Source organism: Parasteatoda tepidariorum, chromosome 12 (genome assembly GCF_982258835.1).
Source record: "Parasteatoda tepidariorum strain Cologne lab strain chromosome 12, Ptep-v5.0, whole genome shotgun sequence".
Taxonomy (NCBI): domain Eukaryota; kingdom Metazoa; phylum Arthropoda; class Arachnida; order Araneae; family Theridiidae; genus Parasteatoda; species Parasteatoda tepidariorum.
In genome coordinates, this window is record NC_141766.1 from 62,671,027 (window position 1) to 62,698,651 (window position 27,625).

General features: G+C 26.1%; 1 protein-coding gene and 1 long non-coding RNA gene across 13 annotated transcripts in view; one reads left to right on the forward strand and one right to left on the reverse strand.

Moving 5' to 3' along the window:
- Positions 1–27,625, forward strand: part of LOC107444120 (homeobox protein Hox-D4a) — a 232,196-nt gene that overhangs the window by 165,209 nt on the left and 39,362 nt on the right. For 2 of the 4 annotated variants that reach the window (XM_043039819.3, XM_016058199.5), the window contains exon 1: positions 1,239–2,925. The exons of the other annotated variants lie outside the window; for them this stretch is intronic. In XM_043039819.3, coding sequence (XP_042895753.1) covers positions 2,172–2,925 — 754 coding nt within the window. In that variant the 5' untranslated portion in view covers positions 1,239–2,171. Of the gene's footprint in view, positions 1–1,238; positions 2,926–27,625 lie in introns of those variants that run through there. 4 annotated transcript variants of the gene reach the window in all.
- Positions 1–27,625, reverse strand: part of LOC107444121 (uncharacterized) — a 244,955-nt gene that overhangs the window by 95,689 nt on the left and 121,641 nt on the right. For 2 of the 9 annotated variants that reach the window (XR_015431006.1, XR_015431005.1), the window contains one exon: positions 14,184–14,557. The exons of the other annotated variants lie outside the window; for them this stretch is intronic. This is a non-coding gene — a long non-coding RNA (uncharacterized LOC107444121). The remainder of the gene's footprint in view (positions 1–14,183; positions 14,558–27,625) is intronic. 9 annotated transcript variants of the gene reach the window in all.

Below are 27,625 nucleotides of genomic sequence, written 5' to 3' on the forward strand. Positions count from 1 at the left end.
AACTTAAATTTCATTATAACTTTGTTTTCTAATATATAGTGTTTATTACCATTCAGAAAGTAACGCTATATTTTTTATTATAGATATTTTCCTTTTATGAGTTTTTCAGAATTTCAACATCTGTAAAAGTGTGATACACAATCATATTTAAGATGAATTATATACAATCATATTTAAGTATACTAACGTTTATTTTATCTCTAACTCCAATTGCATCTTAATTTCCTCCTTATGGTCAAATATACTATTATTTATTTTTAAAAAAATGAATTATTTGCATTTATGTTAGATAAAATTGTTCATATTACTTTAAATTATTTATATTATTGGAAATAGTTTTAATTTATTCATTCATTTACTTACCTTCATTACTCTTAGAAGTGATATCACACTCGAATCTTATTTATTAGAAAAAGCTATTAAACTTATTAAACAAATTTTAAAAAAAACGATTGTAAATTTTTTAATTTAATTTAAACATTTAGTAACTGAAAAATAAATTTTTTAATAACTTTATTTCATTTAGAAACTTTAAATATAATGCTTTATTTATTTTTTTTTTTTCTGTTGTTGGCATCATTCCTACCGTTTTTATTCTCCCTACCTTTTTAAACTACAGTGGATATTTTTATAAGACATTCTCACAAATTCAAATTCTTTAATGTTAATATAGAGTTTAAATTATAAAGATTTCAAAACAATTTAACCAATTTAAAATTTTAATTAAGCATTTTTTAAAAGAGAACCATACTCCATTTCATTTTATTTTTCAGCTTCAAATAGAAAGTTTTAGGTATTTTTTTTAATGTGCTAATATCACTAATATCAATTGTATGTACCCCCTCTTTGTTTCATCTTAATTAATAAAAATTTTTAAAAAATGTTTCTTAAATATAAAATTATATTTAAGAATTATGCTAGTAATTATATTAAGAATAATGAGCATTATGAAACATTTCTATAAATTTAATATACCTATTGCAAATTTTCAGTTCAATAAAGAATTTTGTAAAGAAAAAATTTATTATTTTTATTTTATTCAACAGCTTTTAATATGATTTTATTTCAATTTCTTTCTTTGCTTACTGTGTAGATTAATTCCTGCAAAAGTTTTATCAATTTAAAATATATCTAATTTTAAAATTACATTTAAATGATTTTTTTTAATAATCTTAAAATAAAAATATTTAATTTAAATTTAATTTGTTTAATGTTATCACTAATTCTGGAGTTACACATACCAATTATTTTTTGATTGCTAAAGCATTTATGGATAGTTTACACTGCTTAAAATAATTAATTCATATGTTTTACATAAACTAGAAAGTTTGTGTTTAAAAAGATTTCATTTTGTCTTTAAAGTGTAAATAAATAACTGAAAGTTTTTTAGAGCTCTACAAATAGTTAAATTATTTTCCTATAAAATATCATTAAATGAGGTATTCAATATAAATATGATATCAGTTTCGATTTTTTTCGATAAATGTTCTATCCAAAAAAATATTTATTTATTTTCTCGGTGTATTATTTAACCAACAGTCTTTTATTCAAGTGAAATCATTCACAAATATTGCCAAAACGAGAAGATTATGTTCTTAAAAAAATAATTAAATTTATTAATGAAACTTTAAATGGTCTAAATTTTCTTCCTTTTGCTCGTGATATTTGTTGAAAACTTTTTTTTTTCCATCTTAGTTATTTAATATTTTTCCCCCTCATGAACATAATTTAATTAAAATATCTTATTTTCAGAATGTAAAATAAATATTTTGAGTTAAATATTTGTTTTTGAGTTGAAGATGACAGGTTAAAATTTTATGAAACAAGAATGGAGTCGACAAAGGAGGGGTATAAAACTGTACCTGTTTGCGGTTCCAATGGAGTAGGGTGGGTAAGAGAGGGGTCCTTTAGAAAGTTGTTGCCACCCCTCGCCGTTGAAAAAGGGGGCGCCACTGGGACCAACGGGCAAGCACTGTATAGTGCGTGCATGCGAGCGGTACCTCACAAGCAATGGTTTAGTAGTAGTGTTGGGTGCTTGCAAAACGGACTCAGTCTTTAGTTCTTAATTGTAAAAGAAAGATTTTAAGGGATTGGGCACGTTTTTCAGGTGTTTTTGAGTTGCACGCCATATTGCAGCGCAATGTGTCTAACATCATCGATCATTCCGGCGTATGCTCTCCGGGTCATCGCGGAGGCGCGCGGTTGGCGGGCTCCCGTCACGTGATATGCTAATGCTCTTCGACGGGCGGAGTCAGCGCTCAGTTAAACGACAACCCCAAAGAAAAATTATTTCCATCCAATTCATCCAAAAATTAATGATCATGAGTTCGTATTTGATGAACTCTCCTGCTTATAGTGATCCCAAATTTCCGCCGACTGAGGAGTACTCACAGGGGAATTATATCCCAAGTCATGGTGGGGATTACTACACGCCGTCGCATCATCATCACCATCACCCCCACCATCAGCAGCATCCACATCATCAACATCACCCGCCGAGTCATCATCAACATCCCCAGCAACATCACCATCACCATCCCTATGCCGGATACCCATTGTCCGGCCCCGTTTCTTATGGACAAGAAAATGGAAGTCCCGTTTATGGGAGTCCCGCAGCGGGACAACATTATTATCGACAGCCGCCTCCATGCGGCATGGGGCCCGTTTCTCCCCTCTCCCGAACACCCACACTCCCAGTTGATCATGTACCCGCGACTAGCCTCAGCCCCGTGCCCCCGCCGGGCCCTCAGCAGCCATCGCAGCAACAGCGGTCGCCCGTTTCATCGCCGACACCACCGGGACTACAGAGAAATCCTCCGCCGTCACTTGGGGGACCTACTTCACCCGACTGTGCTATAGGTGGCGGCAATGGAGGCAGTCTGCCGGTAATTTATCCCTGGATGAAAAAAGTACATGTTGGGACAGGTAAGTCTAAGATTTATATCCCCTCCTCTGTCGAAAAACTTTTGGTGGGATATCAAGTACAGTTTAAATATTTATTTGTTGCTTAAAAAAAGAGGATCACTATTTAAAATATTAAAATGCATTATACGACTTACTTTCTTAAGCAAAGAAGCGATAAATATGAACAGAGTAATGATTGGGCCCCACTACACAATGCAAAAAAATTATCAAATATATATATTTCAGCTTACTGCATCCTCAAAATTTTCACCGAAAAAAAAGCTAAAAAAAAAAAGAAAAAAATACTAGTAATAACTTTCTTTTATTGTGAGTTTATAACTAAGATAATTATCTGCTTGTCAATATGAAAATTTTAAGCTGAAATGCTAAATGAGATAAAAAAAAAAGATCTTTTGTTGAAACTATCTTTTCCAAAATATACCCTAATTTTAGCGGGCAACGTTATAATTGCTAATTTTTTAATCACATTGAGAGCAACAGAAAGTTTTTTCCAAAAATTCTATCTAATAAAGAGAAAAAGGTTTTGTTCTTGAAAAATTTATAAAATACTTTTAAAATAAATTTGTAGTATTTGAAGCAGTACAAGGAAAGAAAACCTCTCTTTGCATGTAATTCTCGCTCAATTTGACGTAATAAAAATCCTAAAATAGTTTTATCAGAAAGTTTGTATATTAAAAGTTCAAAAATAGCTGAAAAAGATGTAAAATTCACCGAAAAATCTGAATTTAAAATTTTTTTAATCCAAGCACTATATTTTAAACTAAGTATCAGAACTCAATTACAATAATTTTTAATTTTTCTATTATTTGAATATCAAATGATATATCAATGCCTACAGTTAAGATAATTCTTTTTTTTTTTTCACATTAAAAGTTAATACTTAAAATGCTTAGAAAACTGTAAAACTCTCACAAAAAATGTAAAATAATGAAAAAAATAAGTCAATAAATAACAAAACTGCCCATCCTTGTCCGTGACAATGAAAATAAATAAATGCAGCGATTTTCTGAACCATTTTTAAAATGTCCTTTTTCCTTGTCTTATAACATTCGTTTATTTAATGAATCGCTTCATTGGCGTCAATCGCTTCATTAAGAATGGATTAAAGGAAAATAATTAATCGCTCTTCATTAATTTGATTTCCGAACAAATTATTCGAATTACCTATTCAAAATTAACGTCACTCTTGTGTTTAGAAGTATTATAATATGGTCCTGTCATTTTATATTTATATGTACTAGAGTAGTACTAGACATTGTTTATAAAAAGGTGAGTCACGCTTGCATCATTGAAGACAATTATGTTATGAAATTTGTTCTACTGACTTATGATTTATTAGGAAGATTGAGGATGAAAGCTTATGACGATTTATAATAAAACAGTGTTTGATTTATTTATTATTTTTAAAAAAAAAAATGATTAAAGATTAAGTCTCAATTTTAATTAATTGCTATTATAACAATAATTTTTTTTTTTAAATAAAGAAAAGAATACTTGCATTTATTGGAGAGTATTGGAAAATTTGAATATATTGGTGTGAGCATTTTCAAGACAAATTTTAAAAAAAGTAATTTTTTCAAACTTTTGGTATCTTTTATCCAAATTTCGACGACAAAAAAGTAAATATTTATAAAGCTTATTTCAATTTATGATTTCCTATCATAATGAAGTATATTGTAAGAGGATTATCAATTGAGTAGACGAAATGAATAAATATTATTGTCAGTATTATAATTACATTGAAAATGTGCATTTTATGCTTTCCATTATAATTATTTTCTAACAATACTGTAATTCAATTCAGATAATATTTTAAAAGATTGATTATTATTGATTATTAATCAATTTTAATTAAAATGAATATAGTTATCAAAAATGCTGTTAAAAATAAGACAGGAATCGACACGGCTTCTTTTTCATTAAAAGCATAAAAAGCATGGAGGCGTTTTAGCACGCATTTTAAAAACTAAAATTGATCAAATTTCTACTATCAGTTTCGTTTATTTTACTGTGTGAATTACCATTTTTTTAAATACTAATTTTCAAATACTAATTTTTAAATGTTATTAATAATTTGTGATATTTTTTAATTTCTAGAAATATTTTTAAATTTTTACCATTTTCTTTATTTTATATTACGTTTATTTTATTCTGAATTATTGTAAACTTTAAAGCTTGCAATGTATTTTTCTAAACTTGTATGCTTTTAATGGGATCTGTTAACTAATTATTATTTGAATCGTATGATATTAATCCATTTGCGGTACCATATTACTTATTCTGAAAGATATTTTGGAATTTTGATAACTATAAAAGATATATTCGCTCCAATTCACTCCAATTTATTTTTAATAATCCACTTTATTGGAATAGCATTTTGTGAAGCATTTTTTAACTATTTTAAATCAAATTTAATTAATAGCATTTAAAAGTAGTTAATAAAAATATGTGAAATCAATTTATACGTATTATCTATTATTTAGTATATTTGTACTCTATAATAATTACAATAATTACAATATACAATTATTAAAATTATTAATTTATGCGTGTAAATATTTTTATACATTTATGTATTTAATTTGAAGGACTTGTATATACTGAAGATTTAATTTTATTTTGTGATAGTGTCAGAGTCTTTTTCAATTAATTTGATTCATTTAAGTAAAGTGGCTCATTCAGATGTTTTTAAACATTTTTAGATATGTGTGTTCTACAATGAATTAATGAATAATATTAATTATATCAGTATATATTTTAAGATTTTTTAGCTGTACATTATCCATCTACAATTAAGAAATTATCTATGATTTAAGTACAATTAAGTAATTATCATTCGTGAACAATGCAGTAATGTTAGAATGTCACCAAATTGTATGTCTTTACAATCATTTAATTAATAGTCATTCAATTTGAATTATTAAAAATAAAAAATTGCTAGAATAGACATATACAATTATAAATACATTGAATATTTTGACTAACAACAAATAGAAAGAAAAAATCCTTAAAAAGTTATCTATAGCTCATGTTTGCTTTATTCGCTAAATTTAAAATTCTTAAAAAGTTCTTAATAATTCTTAGATTAAAATTCTTTAATATCTTTTTCGAACTGTCAATTCACTTTTATTTGCTTCCTTGCTCTTTAACTGATTGATTATTCCTCTGTTCAGCTTAAACACACACATGCAGTATATGTTACAAACAAATTAAATATATTTCAATTAAGAAAATACTGAAAAATGGCAGTTCAATTTCTATGTACGATTTAACAAATATATATTTAACAAATATATACGATTTAACAAATATAATTTTTTTAAAAAAATACTAGTTTTAATTTTAATAATCTTTAATACAATTCAATGTTTCAACTACTTGAGACTCAAGAAGCAAAACTGTCAGATCAACAGTTTAATAATGATGAAATAATATTGAAGATGTTCAACCTTTTAGGTTTCAGTTTCATTAAAATTGGACTAAATAAATTTTCACATTTTTTATAATATATAGTTTTTGGTGACACAGAAAGTTTTCAACTAAACACGAATGCTAATACTACAAATACTATACTGAGTAGAAAAATTAAAATTTTTATTAATATTTTTACATTTATTTAATACTTCTCAGATATTTCCTACTTGTAGAACACAATAATATAAAAACGTTTCTCGTCTTTAAGAGTAAATAGTTACATCCGAGCATCATAAATTAATTCAATTAAAATTTAAGAGCAATAAAAGCGTTTGAAATACCTCTGATTATATTTTTAAACATGAAATTTAAAATTTATAATTTTTAATGTCGCTTTTTAATTTTAATGTAAAGAGTGGCATTCATGCAATCAATTTTTTCCCTAAATTAATAGCTAAATTTGCGATAGTTTGTAGTTTCATCTACTTTTACAGCACCTAAAAATGCTTTTAGTTATAAACTTTTTTGGGGGGTTGTGATAAAAAGACAACTTTCGATAGTATTTATGTTTAAATTTATTATCTTTAACAACTTTTTTCACGTGAAGAAGTAAAACACTTTTACTTTGACCAATTTCAGAATATATTAGGATTCTGCAGAAATTAATAACTGCATTGAATTTTTCCTAATTTAAACTTTTAAAAGCAATTATTTTTTAAAAAAAATATTATTATCTTCATTTTTATTAGCACTCACTATGCTCAAAAACTTTTGATTTTTAATAAATGAAATATTAAAACTAGAGTCCTATGGTTTTTGCAAATGCGGATATCCTCTTTACCCTTCCGGATCTTTAATTTGATTTTATTACATGCCTTTTCTTTATTAAAAGGTTTTTTATTAAAGCAGTTTAGACATATTATTAAAAGGTTAAATTAAGTTTTAAAATCTAATAAAAAAATTTTAAAGCTTTATACTTCTTATTGAATTTTAACTTCTTCACATTTCAAGTTTGCAGCAATATTCTAAATTTAAATAAATTTTATATGTGATGATTATCTAATTAATAAAATAGGATTTTTTAAATAGTAAGATGATTTTAGAAAAATGTAAAAAAATTACAAATTGAATTTTATTTCTGGCAAATCGAATTACGTTATAATTCATTTGACTATAATTACGATTTATTTTATTATGATTTATGATATTAACATTTGCATATTTTAATATTTCATAATTGCTAATGATATTTTCAATTATGCAATTATATTCTTGGATGGTTCAAAGTTTAACAAAATAAATTAGTTTATAAAAATTGAGTTTTAACCTCACTTATAAAGTTTCTTGGTCTTTTCAATGCCCTTTATTGTTTCAATATTAAAAGAAATAATAATTGCAACATATTTTACTTGTAATTTATTTAAAAGTTAGTTTCATTTACGGAATTATTATTATTTTTTTGCTACAGTAAATAACTTAAATTTGATTCATTTTAGTTATAGTTATTCAATTTTTAAACTCAATTAAAAGATACCAATATATTTTCAACTGTAACAATTGCAAACAGATTAACTCAACATTTATAAATACCGGTAATGATAAGCTAGTGATTTCAGTAATTATTTCACCAAAAGTAATTTCGTTTTATTCCATTTGAATTAATCAAGCTGAAAATAAAATGTATATTTTTTGAGAAGAAAAAGAAATCATAGAGATTTCAGCATTTATTACAGAAAATAAATGCACATTTCAGTGCTCTTTTCCTTGTTCACAAATAATGTATCCTTATTTTTATTCAACAACAATGTTCGACTTTAAATTTTTTATTCAATAACAATATTTTACGAGTGAATGTTATCATTATAAACAAGCAGTTGTGAATCTATGCATGGTTGTACAATGATTTGGGACTCATGGATTAACAAGTATAGCACGTTTTTGAGGCATCTATATTTGGTTGAAGAAATAGGTATTTTTTGTTGAAGAAACATGTTTTTAAGGCATGACATGTATGTTTCAGTTATTTAATTATTTAACCTAACTCTTTTCCATGTAATTTAAAATGAATTCATCGTGAAATATTTTTCATGTTCATGATTTCAAATTGTTTCACGTTTTTACATGCAGAATGTAAACTACTTAGAAAATAAAACTAGTTATTTTTGTTATTTGAGAAAATATTACAAAATGTAACCGAGCAGTTAAACGAACGTCAGTTTTTTTTAAAATTCAACCAGCATGCTTAGTGAAGTTTAATTAAGCATAATATTAACTATTTCGTTTAACTGGTGATAAATTATAATTAGAGGCATTTAGTTTTCTAAAAAGTATTACCCATTAGATTATTGTTATTACCTTTTAGAATCAAAACTTATGTGAATTTGGACACTCGTATTTTGGTGATGTTAATTTTCGGCGTTGATGGTTTTAAAGTTTCTAGACGTTGAATTAACTTTGTTTTTTCTTTTTAAAATGAGATACTTATATTGGAAACTTTTAAATGCTCCCCGTGCTTTTGCTGCTATTTCTTTAAATGACTTGCAGTCATAATTTTATAAGTTTAGTCGTGCGAAAAATTTCTTCACAAAAACAATGAAGAGAAATTTATTGAAAAGTTACGCGTATTTTTTAGACTATGTATGAGACGAAAAAAATAACTATATATAATTTTAAAATCTAGCAAACTTTTTGATAAAATTGGTCATTCTATTTCAAAAAAAATTTTTTTTAATAAAAATATTATTAATAAATTGCATGAAAATGAACGAAAAAGTATGGAAAGAATCAGGAGGATACCAAATAATAAATAAGATGTTATGTTGTTTTCAAATGTCTTCAAGAGAGTTAAGTCAATTAAAACGTCATTTAAGAGGTGAAAACCAGTTTTTAAGCAAAGAAAAATATTCTACATACTTTGCACTCATTATTTTGAGGTTCTTCAGTGATTTATAGTCACAAACCTACGACATTATTTTGTCACAGTTAGGTGAGGACAAAAATAATTAGTTAAAATTGCAAATTTCAGATATTTTGTAACGTTTTATTTTTCTTGAAGAACCGGATTATATAAAAACTTTGTGTCCCGATAAAAAAAATTGCGCAAACAACAAAAATTATCTACTTCGTTTATATACTACTTTTATTATCATATATCATATATCTTTTTCATCTTATTTAAATACTACTTATTTTGAGTAAAATTATGCATCAAACCTGGAAATATATTTCTGGGAATATTTTCTGTTTTTAGATTGAAATGAATTTAGCAGGTTTTTAAGTAGAATGTTTCAATTTCTTTTTTAAAAAAACGAGCAAAAATTTCAAATTTCGTTAAAAAGGAGTGCTCCCTCTTCTTAATAAAATTCAACTCATGTTCAAGGAAAAAACTTTTTTCCTTGATAAATTGGTTTTTTTGAAAAGAAATAATATGAAAATAAATGTGAAATACAATAAAGTTAAATAATTTTGGCATAATTAATTAAAATTTTTTATTCCACAATGCGAAAATATGAATATATATTCATAACTTTTTTTTTCTTTTCGTAGAACCGGATTATGTAAAAACTTTGTGTCCTGATAAAAATAAATAAAATAAAAATAAAAAATAAAAAATGCGCCAGCAACTGAAATTATCTATTAAATTATTTTGAGTGTTATTGCACATCAAACCTGGGAATAAAGGAGAATAATTTTGGTTTTCAGATCAAAATATATTTAGCAGAGTTTTATTACTAGGTTTCAATTTTTTTAAACAGGTAAAAAAAATAATAAAAATTTAAAATTTCATTAAGAAGAAGTGTCCTATCTTTTTAACAGAATTTAACTCCTGTTTAACAGAAAAACTTAATTGGTTCAGAAAAAGTTAATAACTAAACTCAGTGGCGCGACAGCCCAGGAAAAGTAAATACTAGAAATAAATTTTAAATACAGCTAAGTTAATTAATGAAGACATAGTAATTTAAAGTGTCTTAAACCAACAATAAAAAAATATATTTAATGTTTTTTTTAAAAGTATAAAAAAAAGTGACAGATAAAGCTCAATATCTGAAACCGTATTTAAAAAAAAAAAAAATATGCGCATGCAAGTAAGTAAACAACACTTCGCGTAACTTAACCCCGATATCGGAAAGAATAAAAAAAAGGAAAGGTAAAACCATTCGTATAAAATATTTGGTGTTTCTAACGTAATCTATAAGTAAGACAGATAATAAATATAGTGACAAGCATTAACATGCTAAGTAGCTTAGTCCATTGTAGCAAGCCCGAAAGCTCATAAATTGTTTTTATGTCTTTTTTTTTTAATCGTTGAACATTGTACTGCGGTGAAGCCTATCCTATAAGACCGCGACGATAAGCACAGAACTACCCTAGGGCTAGCAGCTCATTCTCGGAAGATCTGTTGATGTTTTTCGCATCGGGCTTACAGCTTTTTCTCGTTCAGTTGTGAAACAAGGCTGACAACAAACTTTTATCATTTTTAAGTTAAGAAGATACACAGTTGCTTTGAAAGAGGATGTTTATTTTTAAAGTAATACATTTGTTCGATATTTCTTGACATTCAGTGTTTCGTTGTTTAGAAAAGCGGTAATTTTACTGCTGTTATTTATTCGCGTGTTTTATCCTAAGGTTCCTTTAATATGTAGGGAATTAACTTGAAAAGCGTTTGTTTTAATTTTGCATATTTGTTTCATTAATATAATGATGAAAAATAAAATTTCGTGCGACAGTTTTTTAGTATTTCCTAAAGACTTTATCATTTCATAAGTCTTTTATGAGCTACATTTTAAAATAATAATCTTATTTTAAAATATAATTATCATGAATAAACGTTTTGCGCATGCTGATAATTTCAAACGGTGTATATTTTTGGGATAATATCATTAGTTTCCCTCCATTCAGTTGCCTATTAATAATCAAAACTGAATTTTAAAAAGGCATAATTTCATTAAAATTAGCTTAATCATATATTATTTTTGAAATAGTGTCTATTCCAGTTCACACAATCTAATTTTTCACATTATTTTCTAAAGCTTTGTTTTTTGTTACGCGCTCTATACTTTCGACAAACTTTTAGAACTTAAACCATGTTTAAGCCGTATATATATATATATATATATATATATATATATATATATATATATATATATATATATATATATATATATATATATATATATATATATATATATATATATATATATATATATATATATATATATATATATATATATATATATATATATATATGATTATCATATATATTAAATAGTAATTTATAAAGATTTTTTTAATTGATTACTAATATCAATGTACAATTTTGTAATGTACTCTGCATCACAAAACCATCTTGTTTAGCAAAACGTGCTCATTTTTTATTTTATTACTTTTTCTTATGTATTTAAAATCTTTTACCATTTTATATGAAAACTTTTATTAGTATGCAGATTTTTAATAAAATATGAGGGACGGTATAAGTTTAAATATGAATTCTTTCCTTTCATTTTACTCTGTTCAAGGGAAAAAAATTCTTTATTGTCATATTTGATTTAAAGTTCGTAGATTAAACTGGGACGATACCATATTGTTTGATTTGGAAGCCAATAATGCCTATACAAAAGGACGAAAATGTTTATTTAGGTTAGAAATTTAGTCAGAGAAATGAATATTTACTTAAAACGCTAATTTAAGAAATGTATTTTTCTCATAATTATTTCCAATTTTATTTTTGATACAACATTTATAAAGATGAATTTATAACATTTTAAATATGCAACATTTATACAATAGTTTTTATTAAGAATTACAAAAACAGTTATTTTCTTGCTTTAGTTTATTTTAAGGATTCTTTACTAAAAATAAGAAATAAAAGATTTTTATCCACTTCTTGTAACAAATTATTTCCTTTTCCTTCAAACTTCAGTTTTTCTTAAAATACTCGTTGTAACTTTATTTATCTTGTCCGAATTGAATATTATAAATAAAATAATTGCAATAAAAATTGATAATTGACTTTTGAACTCCATATTATAATTATAATTTGAATTTATTTAAAATTACTAAAAGTATTTTGAAAAAAAAACTTAGGAATACAAATTTGCATTAATATTTTCATGTACTAGAAGTATTTGCGAATTTGCATGAAAAGTCAACATCAGGGTTTGAACCTGAGTTACGAGAGCTTTGTTCCTTGAGCCATGACTACTCTTGTGCTTGGTTATGAAGAAAAAAAATTCATAAACTATCTTCATCTTATAAGTCTTACTTATTGAAATCATATTTAAGTGTAAGAATGTTTAAAACTATATTGATCTACCCTCATAAAAATTTATGTCAATTTAATTTACTGCAAAATTATGTCTAAAGACAGATAAAATTCATGTAAGGTAACAATTTGCCAATTTAGTCGAATCAAAGTTTTATTTATACGTATTTCTGAAAAGTAAGAGCAACCATAGAAAAAAAATCTTCATATGATAAGGGTGAAAAACTATTAGGTGAAAAACATCTTTCAAACCGTCAAATATACTGAAAAAGTCTTTAAGAAAAATTTGGGTAGAATTTACAGTTATTTTTTACCGTGTACAAGCCATTATTATATACTTACTTTCTCTATAAAAAATAATACAATATCTTTACTACATCAGAATGAACAAAACATATCTTATGATGAATATTTAAGCAGTTAAAAAAAGGGAATTTTATTCCGATTTCAGTCATTTAAATTTAATTTCTTCAAATATAAGATTCCATATGGTAGGTAATGCTTGTAATGTTTTAAAATTTTGCAAGCATTTGTAATGCTCTAAAATTTGTTCGGCATTTAAAGTTGTTTGATTCTTTAAACAGGAATTCCGCATCTGGTTCGCACTCACCACAGTGCTGGCATAAAAATACAACAGTGGTAGACGGGTCATGGGTTAGAGTTCCCTTGGAGGGGAGATTTTCGTGTTTTTCTTCTCCTTGTAAAGCAAATGCGGGTAAATTCCATCACAAAGACCTCCACGGAGATAATTTTCTACCACAACTTGATAGAGGAGTTCCCTTGTCGTCTGGATTGGGTTCAAAATTACAAGACTGTGTAGTTGAACATTAGTAGTCGTAAACTGAAAATTGGGTCGACATAATTGGCCAACAACGGTTATAAAATTAAATAAAATTAAATAGTCGTGGTGGCTCAGGGGAAAAAGCCCTCGCGTCGCAATGAGGTGCCCTGAATTCGAATCTCAGTGATGGCTTCTCGAAACGCACCGACCGCAGTGCTGACGTAAAATATCTTCAGTGGTAGAGGGATGATGGTTTAGAGTTCCCTGCTGTTAGTTATAAAATTGAAATAATAACAACTTTAATTAGTATTGCCCTTTGAAGATTTATTATATAGATTAATGTTTTTAATTTTTTTATTATTTGTTCTCGGGACAATTCATAAATTTTTTTATAATGAGATTACTCAATGATTTCTATAATGAGATAATATTGCGATGTGTTCATATGTAAAATAACTAAGTCACACAACCTTTAGCCAGTGACTGAAAATGTGTTATAATGTGATTTTGCGTTTATCATAATTTTAAAAGTAGTGATCAAATTTTTATTTAAACAGCATATTATCTGCAACAACTTAAGAATTCTCAACCTCCATTAAATTTCGTGCTTAAAAAGTAAAATTTAAAACTTCGTGTTTAAAAAAAACTAAAATAACATATTACTGAAAGTGACTTATCCACACCCAAAAAACAATGTTGTACTGTAAATCTGTAAAAATAATCCTGTATAGATTTGTAAGAATGGTAACATTTTTAGCATTGTCATACACCAGATTTTCACAAATCTGTTGTATAACTTACCTGATTTTAAACAAATAATTACTGACTCCGGGTGCGTTCCCGCTTCCACGGGATGTAGCAAGCCATACTGGTGACCAAAATCGGGCTATACGGTTAAAGATTACTTCCAGGCAGTTGCCCTCATTTGAGGGAAGAGAAAATTCCCCTGACGGTTAGAGGAATCCATCAGGCTAACCATGGGAGGTTTTCCTCTTTTTGCTCTCCATGTAACGCAATTGCGTGCTAGTTCCGTCAAAAAATTCCTCAACGAGGGCACATTTCTCCCCATACAGATCCAGGAGTTCCCTCGTCCTCTAGATTGGGTTCAAAATTACAAGGCTACGGTGTTGAACATTGGTAGTCAAAATCTCAAAATAGTGTCAGCTGCTCAACGCCTGTTTTAAAATAAAATAAAATAAGCATTAAAGAGCTTAAAGTATTAATCATATTTTCAATAAAATAAACTGCATTCTTTAACTTAATATACTTTTTTATTTTTTTTGTTAAAGAAGATGCCGTCGTTTTGAGAACTAAAACAACCAATTTTTTGAAAAACTGAAGTATTAGTGAGAAGTGTTGTCATTATACTTGAGTTTCAGTCTTAATATGAGAATCATGTTTGCAAGCATAGAACGCCACGACCACATGTGAAAAATGAACAAAGGCAGAACATTAGTTATGTGCTCGCTATCGACTGTCAAATCAGACAGGTTACGATGAAAGTTTTTCCTATGCTCATTCATTTTTTTATTAATATTTTTATAACATTATTATTCTACTTCATGATGTGATAATGCTTTGAAAAATCAAGCTTTTGAAAAGAATTTTAGATCTTTTTGATTGAATTATCGTTGACTCAGATGTTATGATAATTAATTGTTCGCATGCTATCAAAACATAACGTTGTTTGTTTCATTTCAAATTTATGGAAGTTTAATGAACGTTGAAAGCATTTTGGTATTCGTTATTTAGTATAGAATATATAATTATTTACTTTCATTTATTATGTTAGATTTTAATTTTGTTTTGTATCAGATTCAATTATGTTATTCTAATTTTTTTCTTAATTTTTTGTTAATTCCATTAATATCATTAAATTGCTTTAACATTATGCTATATTTTAGATACAAGCTAAAGATAAGATTATTTCGACTTAGATTTGTTAAAGAAATAAAAATAAGAAAATTTTCTTGGTAATAATGATTTGTGTATGAAACTTTCAGTTTTATATGAATATATTTACCAATATAAAGCATATTTATTAAACATTAGATAATACAATTAAAATGTTGTAATTTTTAAAAGAACAATTTCTAGTTTTCGTTCTAATTATTTTTATTAATAATATTTGCTTTAAACTAATTTGCTAAATTATTGTTTCTTAACAAATACTTGCTTAATATGTATTTTCTGTGCGGAAATATGAATCATTTCAGCATTAATAATGTGCCAAACGATGACGTTTTAAAGCACATCATTAAAATGATATAAAGGAACCATTTTTAGATTATTCCGATAAAGAGAATCAAATAATCGTGGCATTAGGAGAAGAATATATATTTAAATTAAGTGTATATATGTTAAGTTCAAAGGTTTACACCATATTCAAGGAAATTTCATGAAATATCTTTAATTGAAATAACTGCTTAAATTATTAACGTTTTTTGGTATGAAATTTTCTTCGGAAATATTATTATTTAATAAGGGTTCGGTTCGGAATTTTAATTTAATAGAGAAACCATAGAAATATTTTTTTTAAAAAAAGATAACCTATCGAATGAGACTTACATTTTTTAACTTTTTGTGGGCAATAATAAAAGCAATGAATTTCAGTTGCATTTTGCTGAAAATATAATTTTTTATTCTAAATGTTTTTCATAGACTCTATTAACCATACCAGTTAAACTTTTACTTCAAATTTTTCCTACATGCAAGTTTTTATATTAGAAAATTTCATCTTCAACGTAACAAATAAATAGTTTAAAAAGAACAATTCTTATTATCGTTAGCCAATACTTTAAAATTGCTTCCAAGATAATGTTTCGCGTAAAATATCGAATTCTGAGTTTTCAAAGTGCAGATTATAAAAAGGAGGGGTAGAAAGTTTCTTAAATTTTACGAAATTGTATCTATTCATATTCACTTACTTTATTAATTTATTTCACTGTTGCACTATTTAGTAATTTTGCAAATATTTCTCACAAATCTACTATGAGATGTTTAGTTAAATATTTAAAAAGTCATTTTCTGAATTTATAACATAATATTTCAATATTAGCAATTTTTATCTCATTCTTAATAAACTATCGATAGTTGATTTTTGAATTTTTTGCCAAAGCATTTAAGAAAGTGTTAAAATTTCCCAAATAATTATTACTTCTTAATTTATTTCATGATTTCGTATTAAAATCTTATTAAAGATGTTTTATAATTTTATGAAAACAAGTTCAAATATGAAAAAAATAAATATTTCAAATGCCCTGCTGTTTCTTTTCAGAATAAAAAAAAAGAGATAAGAAAATGGATTTTCGAAAAAAAAGGTTATCTGGTTTCAACATTTTCTTTTCTGCATATAAAGGTACATGCAGGAAAAAAAAGAGCGGTACTAGTCATACTTTACAAAAAAAAAAAAAAAAAACATATATTTTTATAATTTAAAATAAAAACAAATTCTCAGTATCCTTATTATTATATTGTTAATATAAAAAGAATTCCTCTTCCGTCAGATTTCATTAATTTACAAGCAATACGATACTGCGTAATATTTATAGGGGAAAGTAGAAAAAGTGATTGTGATAAGTTTCGAGGAATTCTTGAAAAGTTAGGATGAGAAGGTTAGAAAGATTGAAGACTTTGCTCTTTAGCTTTTTAGAGATGCTTTTTAGTCATTTAAAAAAAGAAAGAAAAAAAAAGATTATTTTTTTTCCAGAAACAAACTGCATGAAAATAATTAAGAATGTAGTAAATAAACCTTTCCTCGTGTTACTTTATAATTTATATATTTGGTATACTAAACTAAATCAAATAATTACATCGTTAATAACATCTCTTTCTCTCTCTACTTTCCTTTAAATTTATATTTTATATGAATACAGATTCCATTGCTTAAAATTTGCTCACATTTAATCTATTACGTTCCATGCAAAGCAATATACAATTAAAAAACAGTTGCATTTTTGCTTATGCCGCATTAGCCAAAATTTAGGATACATCATTAGTAAACATGAAGACTTCAAGTTCTGGAAACGAAATGAAAGGACAGTGTTTGAAGTAAAAAATTATTTACTAGTTTAACAACAATGGCTTTAAATTTATGAGTAAACAATACAAAATCAATAGTAAGCACAGCGACTAGTATAGATGAGAAAGAAATCATCAAAAGTCGTGGTTGTGATCAGTCACATCAACTGTAGTCAGAATTTTCAAAAAAAGAACATGTTATAATTCCTATAACAAAACCTATTAATCATAAAAATTATTTAGTGCGATGTTTTTTTCTTTTTAAATATTTTCAATTCTTTAAATAAGACGACTATTCAGTTTTGATGTAATGCAATTTATACAATTAAAAAGCAAACATTAAACTTTTTTAGGAAAATATGTTGTATGCTCTCATATTTTTATAACTACTATGTTACATGGAACAAGTTGGCTTATTTTTTTTCTTCTTTAAAGCGTTACACTTAGTAACGTATAAAACAAATTGAGAATTTTAATATAGAAAAATAGTCATGAGTAATTAAAAATTACAACTAAACCAATGATATAACCTAAATCTCATCCATATCTAGCAAAGTAATCTCAAATTTCTGCGCTATTAAATATTTATGTCCTAAATATTGTTCTTTTTAATCTTTAACCAAAAAACGTTGAAAATAACTCAAAATTGTCAATTTTTACTAATGTTACAATTTATTTGGCAATTACAATTTTCACCTATTTCAATTATTCTCATCTGCAAAATATATTAAAAATAATTTTTTTAAACAGTAATTATATGAAGTTCGAAAAGTATAGGTGATCAGAAGATCATAAGGTTTTAAAAAGTTTAGTAAAACGTTATAAAATGTAAAATGTTTCCGTTGCAAATGTAAAACATCATGAAATATTTTCTTCCTGTTTCGATCCATTCAAAGAAGAACTTAAATTTGGTTCATACATTATTTCATTTGGTACTAATTGTTTCATTGATATCAATTGTTACTAATTGATTTGGTAATTTTAAAACATGGAACTTATTTTAAAAGTTTTATTCTTCGTAGTAATTGTTGTCAGTGATTTAAAAAAAAGAAAAGAAAATAAGTCAACTTTTAACATTAACAGCAAATAATTTTTCTATTTGAATAAATGTATGTTTCTATACTTGCCAGAAAAACAAGTAACGGTGTGCTGATATTCAGTTTGCTGTCACTGATTGAAACAATTTAGAAAGCTGTTTTAAAAATAATGATGTTAAGTTAATGAAGACATGAGCAAGATCCATTCCAAAAAATTTCAAGCTTATGAATCAAATGAACCCTACCAAGATTTAGTCCAAATAATTACAGGATATAAATCAAATCAAACAATCTAATTCAATCAAGCAAATTGTAATCTCATTTAAATCAAACAGAAATCCAATTTTCTATTTTGTTGGTCGAACTAGACCAAAAAAAAAAAAAAAATTAAAAAAATAAATCCTAAATAAATAAGATTATAGGATCATAAAATATTTAAAATTTTCACTTTTAGTAATAGGAGCGCTTTTCTAAGAAAAATAAACAAGACCTTAACATTGACAACAAACAATTTTTCTACTTCAACTCATATGCTTGTCAAAAAAAAAAAAAATTTAAAAAAAGAGTAAAAGTGCATTTATATTGAGTTTTTCGACACTGATGCAACAAAATTAAGAAAGTTGTTTTAAAAATGATAGCGCCTATCCCATGAACCAAATAAACCCAACCAAACCAAGCAAGTAACCTTTTCATCAAAACTCCATTTCATAGCATGCTCATGCAGTAAGCAGCTGCGGGTAAGAGGGAGAAAGAATGTTTATTCTTGTAAAAACAGAACCACGTGGTAACGGCAGTGAAGATCGATTTTCCCGACCTCCCCACTTTTACCTACCCCTGCAGGCCGGCAAGCCTCTCTCCGCAATATTTCTCAGTAAAAGGCCTTTTCATTGATCCCTTCGGCAATACGTAATAAAAAAGTAATCGAGGTGAGGTGGTACGTGGCAGTTACTGATAAGAGCACTCTACGGAAATGATTTCGTCTTTATTTGAAAAGAATTATTCCAGAAATGCTGTTAAAGCTTGTTTATAAGGACAATGTGGAAGAGGCGGCAATTTGTATGTTTTCTGGAGAAGTTATAGAATGTCTTCTAATTAAGTAAATGCGGGAGAGCGTTTTTCAATTTGTTTTTAAATTTTCCTAAAAGTGATGTGTTTAGTTTTCTTTGCAAATAATAGAATAAATTAAATCAATGTGAAGAGAATTGATAGAAATCGGAATTATTTATGTTTTTATGAACACATAAAAAAATTTCGCGTGTTTGTTACATTTTGAGGAAATTATACATTTATTAAATGGAACGATGTTGCTTATTTAAATAATAGTTATGTTGCTAATAATAGCTTACTTTAAACTTTCATTGAAAAAAACTAGCGAAACTTTCTTTCGCTGTTGGTAGTTATAAATTAAATATAATTATCTAGCGAATGTAGTTTGTATTTAAGAGTAAATTTTTTACTTTATTTACAAAACCGTCATCTATTACAAATCATTTACATAAATGTAGGATTTCACTCCACTCTTATTATTCATTAACTCTCAGTTATTATTCATTTATATAAGCAGATAGTGCTTTCGTAAAGTGACTCTGAATTAATGAAACAGTTATTTGGTTATGAGGAGCAGCTTATTTCTGTCCTAGGAGACAGTAAAATAATTTAGAATGTAATTCTTTTCAAAGTTCGAAAAGTAAAAAGCGATTAAAATGAAAGCAGCAACTTTACTGGTTTCTTAAAAAGGAGGTTACTCCCAAATCATGCAGCATCTGTCTCTTTGATAGCTTGTCTTTAAATACTCTTTAGGGGAAAATAAAATTTTTGGATTAATTTTTTTTGTTTCATCTCATGTAATTTTTTTTCGTTAGTCAGATTTTTTGTACTAAAAACATTTTGTACATTTGTACTAAAAAAAATAAAGCTGTATATATATATATATATATATATATATATATATATATATATATATATATATATATATATATATATATATATATATATATATATATATATATATATATATATATATATATATATATATATATATATATATAAACTATTTTTATTTAAAAAAAAACTGTTAAATATACGGTAAATTAACGCTAGGATCGGAGCCTGGGTCACCACATTGGAGGACGAGCGCTCTGTCCTAACCAGTGCTCCAGAGTCTCAATATAAAGAAAAATCCAAAATTATTTTTATCTTGAAAATCTTATTTATTGAAATAAATAGCAAAACGTTTGAAACTATAGTAGACATAAAAATGTTTGGCAACTTATCTTATCAAAAAATAGTTTCTAAAGAAAAATAAGGGAGAGTATCAATTTGACGTCGAATTTTACTTATTCGAAGTTCAAAACCATAAAATAATTGCTGAAAAATACAAGCAAAGAAAATAATGACAAAATTATTTGAAAAAAGGTAATGTTATCGCTCGGTAAGCAAAATTCCATGACAAAAACTGGTATTTGATCCGTTTATGATTAGAATGAAAAGCAGAGAAAAACCGTTTTGCTTACAAATCAGATTTAAACTGTCTAATTATACAGAGAATGCCTGTAAAAAGAATAGGCATTTTTTTTACGGTATACTTACTTGCTAACGGAGATTGGTTTTGTCTACTTTTTGATTATTTGACACCAAAAATACATTTTTCTCCATTAGAAATGTATCTTTATTTTCAATCTTGCTTAGCAAAATAATTTTTGTTGATATCAATTTTAGTTAACAAATACAATCGCAAACTTTCTTCAAATATTTATATACTCGCTCTAAATCACTCCAATATGAGTTACGTGTGACTTTTAAAACAATTTTGTATTCTGTACTTTTTAAAATGTGAAATTTATTTACCAAATCTAAATGGACAAAATTCGCAATCAATCAATCTATGATACAAAATATTTATATACAAGAATTCATCATAATTTGTGAGAGGCAATCACAAGATATCTTTATTGCTAGATTAAAACGTTATAATGAGCAAGTAGAAGTGGAATTAGCAAATGTTTATAGACTTCATTTAAATAATTTATAAGAAGATGACGAAAAAATACTCGAAACTATATATTTAAATAAAATTTATTTGAAGCATATTATACCTCTGTTTCATTTTTAGCCAAAATGATAATGATATATGTATTTAGAGTTGCGCTAAGATAATATCATAAAAATATTATGACAATTAAAGTAAAAAGATTATGCAATTTTATGAGAAAGAATTTTTTCTACTCATTGGAAAATATTGAATTTTTTGTGAAATAAATGCAATTAATATTATTTTTTTTAAATTTTTTCTTTTTGATTTAATCCAAAAAAAATTTTAAATGAATAATTTTGGTAAAATTTTTTTTTTCAAATTAAATGTACTTATAGATTTTTTATTTAATAATCTCTGAACATTACACTCCACTCCAATAAAATTACATGAAACTACGCATTGGATTTCTAATTTTAAAAAACTGTAAGAGAAATCTTAGAATGAAACCAACTTTTTTATTTATATTGTTCAGACAACAGACTTGAATAAGTGAGAAAATAGCCTTTTGATTACAATAATTAAGTTGCATTTTTCAACACTTTAATGATATTAAGTATGGTATAGAATTGAAAATTTTCCTGATTTACTTTTTTTTCCACCACACTTTTAATTACTATACTGAAATATCCTCTGTATATCTAAATTCTTAATCATCAATTTCGAAAATTTGGCATGTAGTTAAATTGAGGTCGCAATTTGAATTCAAAAATATTAAACATCTAAAGACACTGATTAGTGTGCACTATGATACTCATTAGTTCTGCTTTTGTGTACAAAAATATACCAATGAAAATACTAAATCGAGTCATAAGTAGAATATTTCAACACATGTTACTAAATTAGTGAATGTTTATGAACTTATTAATAAGTCAAACAGTTTCTCTCTTTTATTTGTTCAAAGTATTTCATTTTTATAATGGGTGTAAAACATAATTTTTGTTAAACTTAATTTTTGCGAAAATTCTTTTTCTCAAAAGAAAAAAAAAAGACAGGTTTATAATTTTTTTGTTTTAAACATTTTTTTTTCATATTGCTATTTATAGATGGTAAAAAAAAATGTTGTGGATTTTTTGATTTTGTAGTTAATTTTATCCCATAAAAAAGTAATAAAGAAATGAGAACATTTTTATACATCTATAATTCTTATGATGCAATATTTTATGTGCCAAATATGTTCAGTTAAAAAAGAGTAGAATTGATGATTAAAAATAACTTTAAATAATAATTATGATAATTTTTGTGCAAATATTATAATATGATTACTTGCTAAATTTATGATCTTACTAAACGCATACGAAAAAGGGTAAAAAAAGAAATAGTTTTACAGTGACTATGGCACTATCATAATAAAAAAATAATACCTAATAAAGTAGTGAAACTTCTGCACGTGAGTGACTGTTAATGACTATTTAGATTGGCTTTATGAGAACCATATTTTAATATTTCGCACGTCGTTATTATTAATGATAAAATTAGTTAAGTAAGTATTATTGATAAGTTATTATTATTGATAAAAGGAATTAATAATATGTGAGCCGCGATGGCTCAGGGGATAGAGCGTTCGACTTCCAATGAGGTGATCCGGGTTCGAATCCTAGCGATGACTAGTCGATAAGAATTCTGCATCCGGCTTTCACCGACCACAGTGCTGACATGAAATATCGTCAGTAGTAGACGGATCATGGGTTAGAGTTCCCTTGCCGTCAGGCTAACCGTGGGAGGTTCTCGTGGTCTTCCTCTCCATGTAAGGCAAATGATGGTTGGTTCCATCAAAAAGTCCTCCACGAAGGCTAATTTCTCTCAATACTTGATCCCTTGTCTTCTGGATTGGGTTTAAAATTACAAGGCTACGTAGTTGAACATTAGTAGTCGCAAAGCCAAAAATAAGCAGTTCAACGACGGTAATAAATTAAAATAATGACATGTAACCGTATTCCATCAATATTCATTTTTTTTTGTAGTTTCCCAATCACATTTGTAGTTTCCCTTACATTCTTTTCTAGGGGAATCAATTCCTAAATATTTTTACAAAACATAAGACTTAAAGTAACTAAAAAGCTTTTATTTACCTATATTTTAAAAAAGTTAACTGTTCATGAATAGTTAACTACTACCTATTAAAATTTTTATTAACTGCATGTATTTATTTGCGGATGTTTGTAAAATATATGTTTATTACAACTACTAATATTTCCTTTTTAAAAAAGGGTGTTAAAAATAAAATGTACTTTTCCAAAAAATAAGTGGCCTTGCTCTAAACTCATAACATAAAAATTTTTTCAATCTATTCACCAACGATGACTTAGATATAGATTGCATCAATAGGTTACCTACTATTATATTATATGCATATAAGTTATCTATAGGTAATCTATTTACATTGAAAGTTCCAATATGTTTCTACTGAGACTTAATTGCGATCCCAATAACATAGCTTGATTTAGAAATCCGGGGGAGGCAGGCAAAGAACTATCTAGGCCCCTCTGGTCATAAATTTAAGCTAAATTTACATGTTGTTCATATATGCTTACATGCTGTTTACTTTCGAATTATTTATGACACAACTTATAATACAGTAGTTAGTTCAAGCAGCAATTTTTATTAACTCGTCATTCTAATCAACAATTCTACTGGAAACACAAATTTTTTTTTTTTTTTTTTTTGTAATATTTAGAGTTCTAGGCCCGGACCTCTCAGGCCGCATGATGAAATAGGCATTACCCTCTCTGGTTGTGCACTAATCCCAATCATGTTTAAAAATATTTCAATATCCTCTAAAATAACATATTTTTAGGAAAGAGTCAGAATTTAAACCTTAGAAGTCATGCAATATGGAAAATATAACATTTCACTATCAAATGAAATTCTTCTTAAATATTTTGCCTAAAATGTATATCTTCAATTGCAAATATTGAAATATTAGTTTCTTATTATTTTGTCTTTACAATATTATAGAAACATTTTAAATAAGCATTAAAAAGCTTACTGTTTTGTGGGATAATTTGTAATTCTGAATTGTTGTTTATGGAACTGCCAGAAGTAAGAATAAAATTCAAATCCCGAACTCAATATAGTAATAATGTATATTCAATCAGTCACGAGAGAGATTTAAAGAAATTTGCTGACAATACTTTTTTCGTCTTCTTTTGTTGCATTATTTCCTCTATTATACATAATTGTAATAGTTTTCCTCCATATGATTTTATGAATGTTTTTATAATTAAATTATAATTTCAAAGTTGCATTTTAGAAACGTCAAGTAATAAGTAAAAAAAAAGGCTTAGGGTTCAAAGTTTTAGGAAATAAATCAAAATATTTATGGACCTTTCAGAATTGTTTTGCATGATACAAAATGTATCAAATAGATAATAATATAATTAGGTTGATTCAATGATAGAAATTGATGATAATAAGGATTTTATGATACAAAATGATGATTTGATAAAGATGAATGTATAATACAAAACTTGCTGAATAGATAAATTTGAAACAAATTACACTTTTTGGGCTATGTTGCAATTGGCTTTCAATTAAAATAAAGCACATTCTTTTCTATGTTGAACTTCTTATTATTCTAATAATTTTAGAACACGATATTACTCTTTTGCTAGATTACAACTTCTTAAAAAAATAATTTATAATGATTTTATGATAATGGATTGATTTTAAAATTTATAATCTATCAACTTTGCAATGTATTTGGTGTAGTTGAGATTTCTGTTATTTAGGCGAAATATAAAATCAAGATTCCTCTTAAAGTTTAGATTATTATTCATGCTTGATATGACGGAGAACTGTTTGCTACACCAACTCAAAAACTCTTTTGTTATAAAGCTGGACTCTTGCCTAAAATTTCCAGCTATTCTTCGCAGATTTTACAAGTTTTGTCTGCAGTCAAGTTTCAGCGAGAAAGTCATAGCTGCCAAAAAAGAGATTCTTAGGATTTCAAGAGAGAAAAATAACTTTGAACGTTACTACTTCTTTTTTATTTATTTGATAATACAGTTTTTGGATGAATTTTTGCAGAGAGGTTTTATAGGATTTCGCTATAAACTAATATGATTTCTTTGTTTTATTCAGTTGAAAAAGATTACATTGTCATCTACAAAATAAGATGGGGAAAATTTTTGCGAGTTCTATTTGTTAAGTTTCAAGCGAATTTAATGCATTTTATTAACATTTTTAAGCAAAAAGATCAATAATGAGTTTCAGGTATTTCTGAAGTGAAGTTTGTTGTTTTTTTTTTCATCTATATTGACAGTAATTGTGTGTGATAATTTTGAGAAAATATGATTTAAGAGCTTTAGGAAGGAATAAACATTCCAAAAATCCAAAACTTTAACACTATGATACAAAAAAATGTGCTTAAGTAATATTTAAAAAGATAAAAAAATTCACACTTTAAAATACAAAATTCGCCCAGTGACTAAATAAAAACTCTTTAAGTTTTAGAGTAGCTAAGAAAAAAGAACTTCCAAAAGTACAAATTTAAATATGCTAAAGTTTTAATATTTTAAATTGCAAAATCCTTAAAAGATCAATATGTTTTTCTGGTCATTTTCTAAGCAAAAAATTCCTAAATTTCTCTTTAAGAAACAAAGACATCACGCATTTTAAAAAACAAAAGCCAGATTAATATTAAATATAAATGCAGAACTTTCAAGAAAACTTTAAGGAAGTTTACAAATACAAAAATTGCAGGAAAATATTTTGATTTTAAAGACATCTTAACGTATATAATTAATCCCATACGCTTTTAAAAGAGAAATATATTCAATAAATATTATAATTTAAATTAATTATAATATTTATATGCTCATTAATTATTATAGTTTAAACAAAAAATCTTACTTTTTGGCTTGCTATTTCAGAACCAGAATTTTTGTGTGAATAATCATGCTCAAATTAAAAAAAGAAATTCGAATTAAATTCCGGTAAAAATTACCGACATTCAGGTACATTTACCAAATTTTATCACATATTATAAAACCATGTTTTATTGTTATTTCCATCAGAATCATATAGTTACTTTTACCAAAGCACTATGTTAAATAATAATTAAAGCATTTTTATTAGCACTCACATTTTCATAAAGTATCTATGTTTAGTCAGCTAAATATTATATAATTTAATAAATGATTAAGATTTTTAATCTTTAAGAAATTAAAGTTTCAGAAAAATGTGAAATTATCAATTAGATTTTCCAATTCATAGTTTTTCTACTGTCTTCGTGATTAAAATGCAATCATTTTCTTTTATCAATATTTTAAAGTCAACCAGAATTAATTTAGAAAGAAAATTGATTTGCATCTAAACTCCGTTTTCAATTAATATATACAAAACAAACCACTTTTTTCGTTTGAAATTGTTTTTTGTCATGTGATTTAAAGTGCTTAAAATTTCGTAAAAGGAAACAGGAAAAGTAATTAAATCTTCAACACAGGGAAGCAAAATAGGAAAATAAAAATTTTAGGAAAAAATTATCAAAAATAACTTCAAAATTTCCCTTTCGTATTGATTTAATAATATAAGTCGCAAACAAACCAAATAATTTAGTAAATTATGTAGTTACAGATTTCTCTCCATTTTCTTTTAATAATGAGCACTTATCTAAGGCGCCATGCAAAATATCAAGTAAAGAACAATCATTTTCAAGATATATTTAGATGTTGATTGTTCAATTGATTTAGATATATTTAAAAATAATGTATTTGCAAAAGGTTTTGATGAAAAATTACCCTTTTAATTATTACTTTTTAAATCTTTTACAATGAAATTCATTGAATTTGCCGTTAATCGATTCTACTAAATTCTGTAAAAATTAATAATTACAATAATATTTATTTATAAATGAGCTTTAAATTAATCAATAAACTTTCCAGTAGAAAAAAAGTAGACTGTTTATTAGAAAATGCAGAATTAAGCTGTGTCTCTTTCTATGAAAAAAAAAAATTTTTTTTTTTGAGGTCATAGAAGCAATTATTTTTACTTTTATTTGAGGAACCAAAAAAATTGGTTTTTATTTATTTATCTTAATAAATAACTTTTGATTTCTTCAATTTTCTATTTTACTTCTTATAATTCATATACATACTAGTAGGGTGCGCCCCCTGCTCGCTATCGCTCGCCAACCCCCGAAAATTGCTACGCAA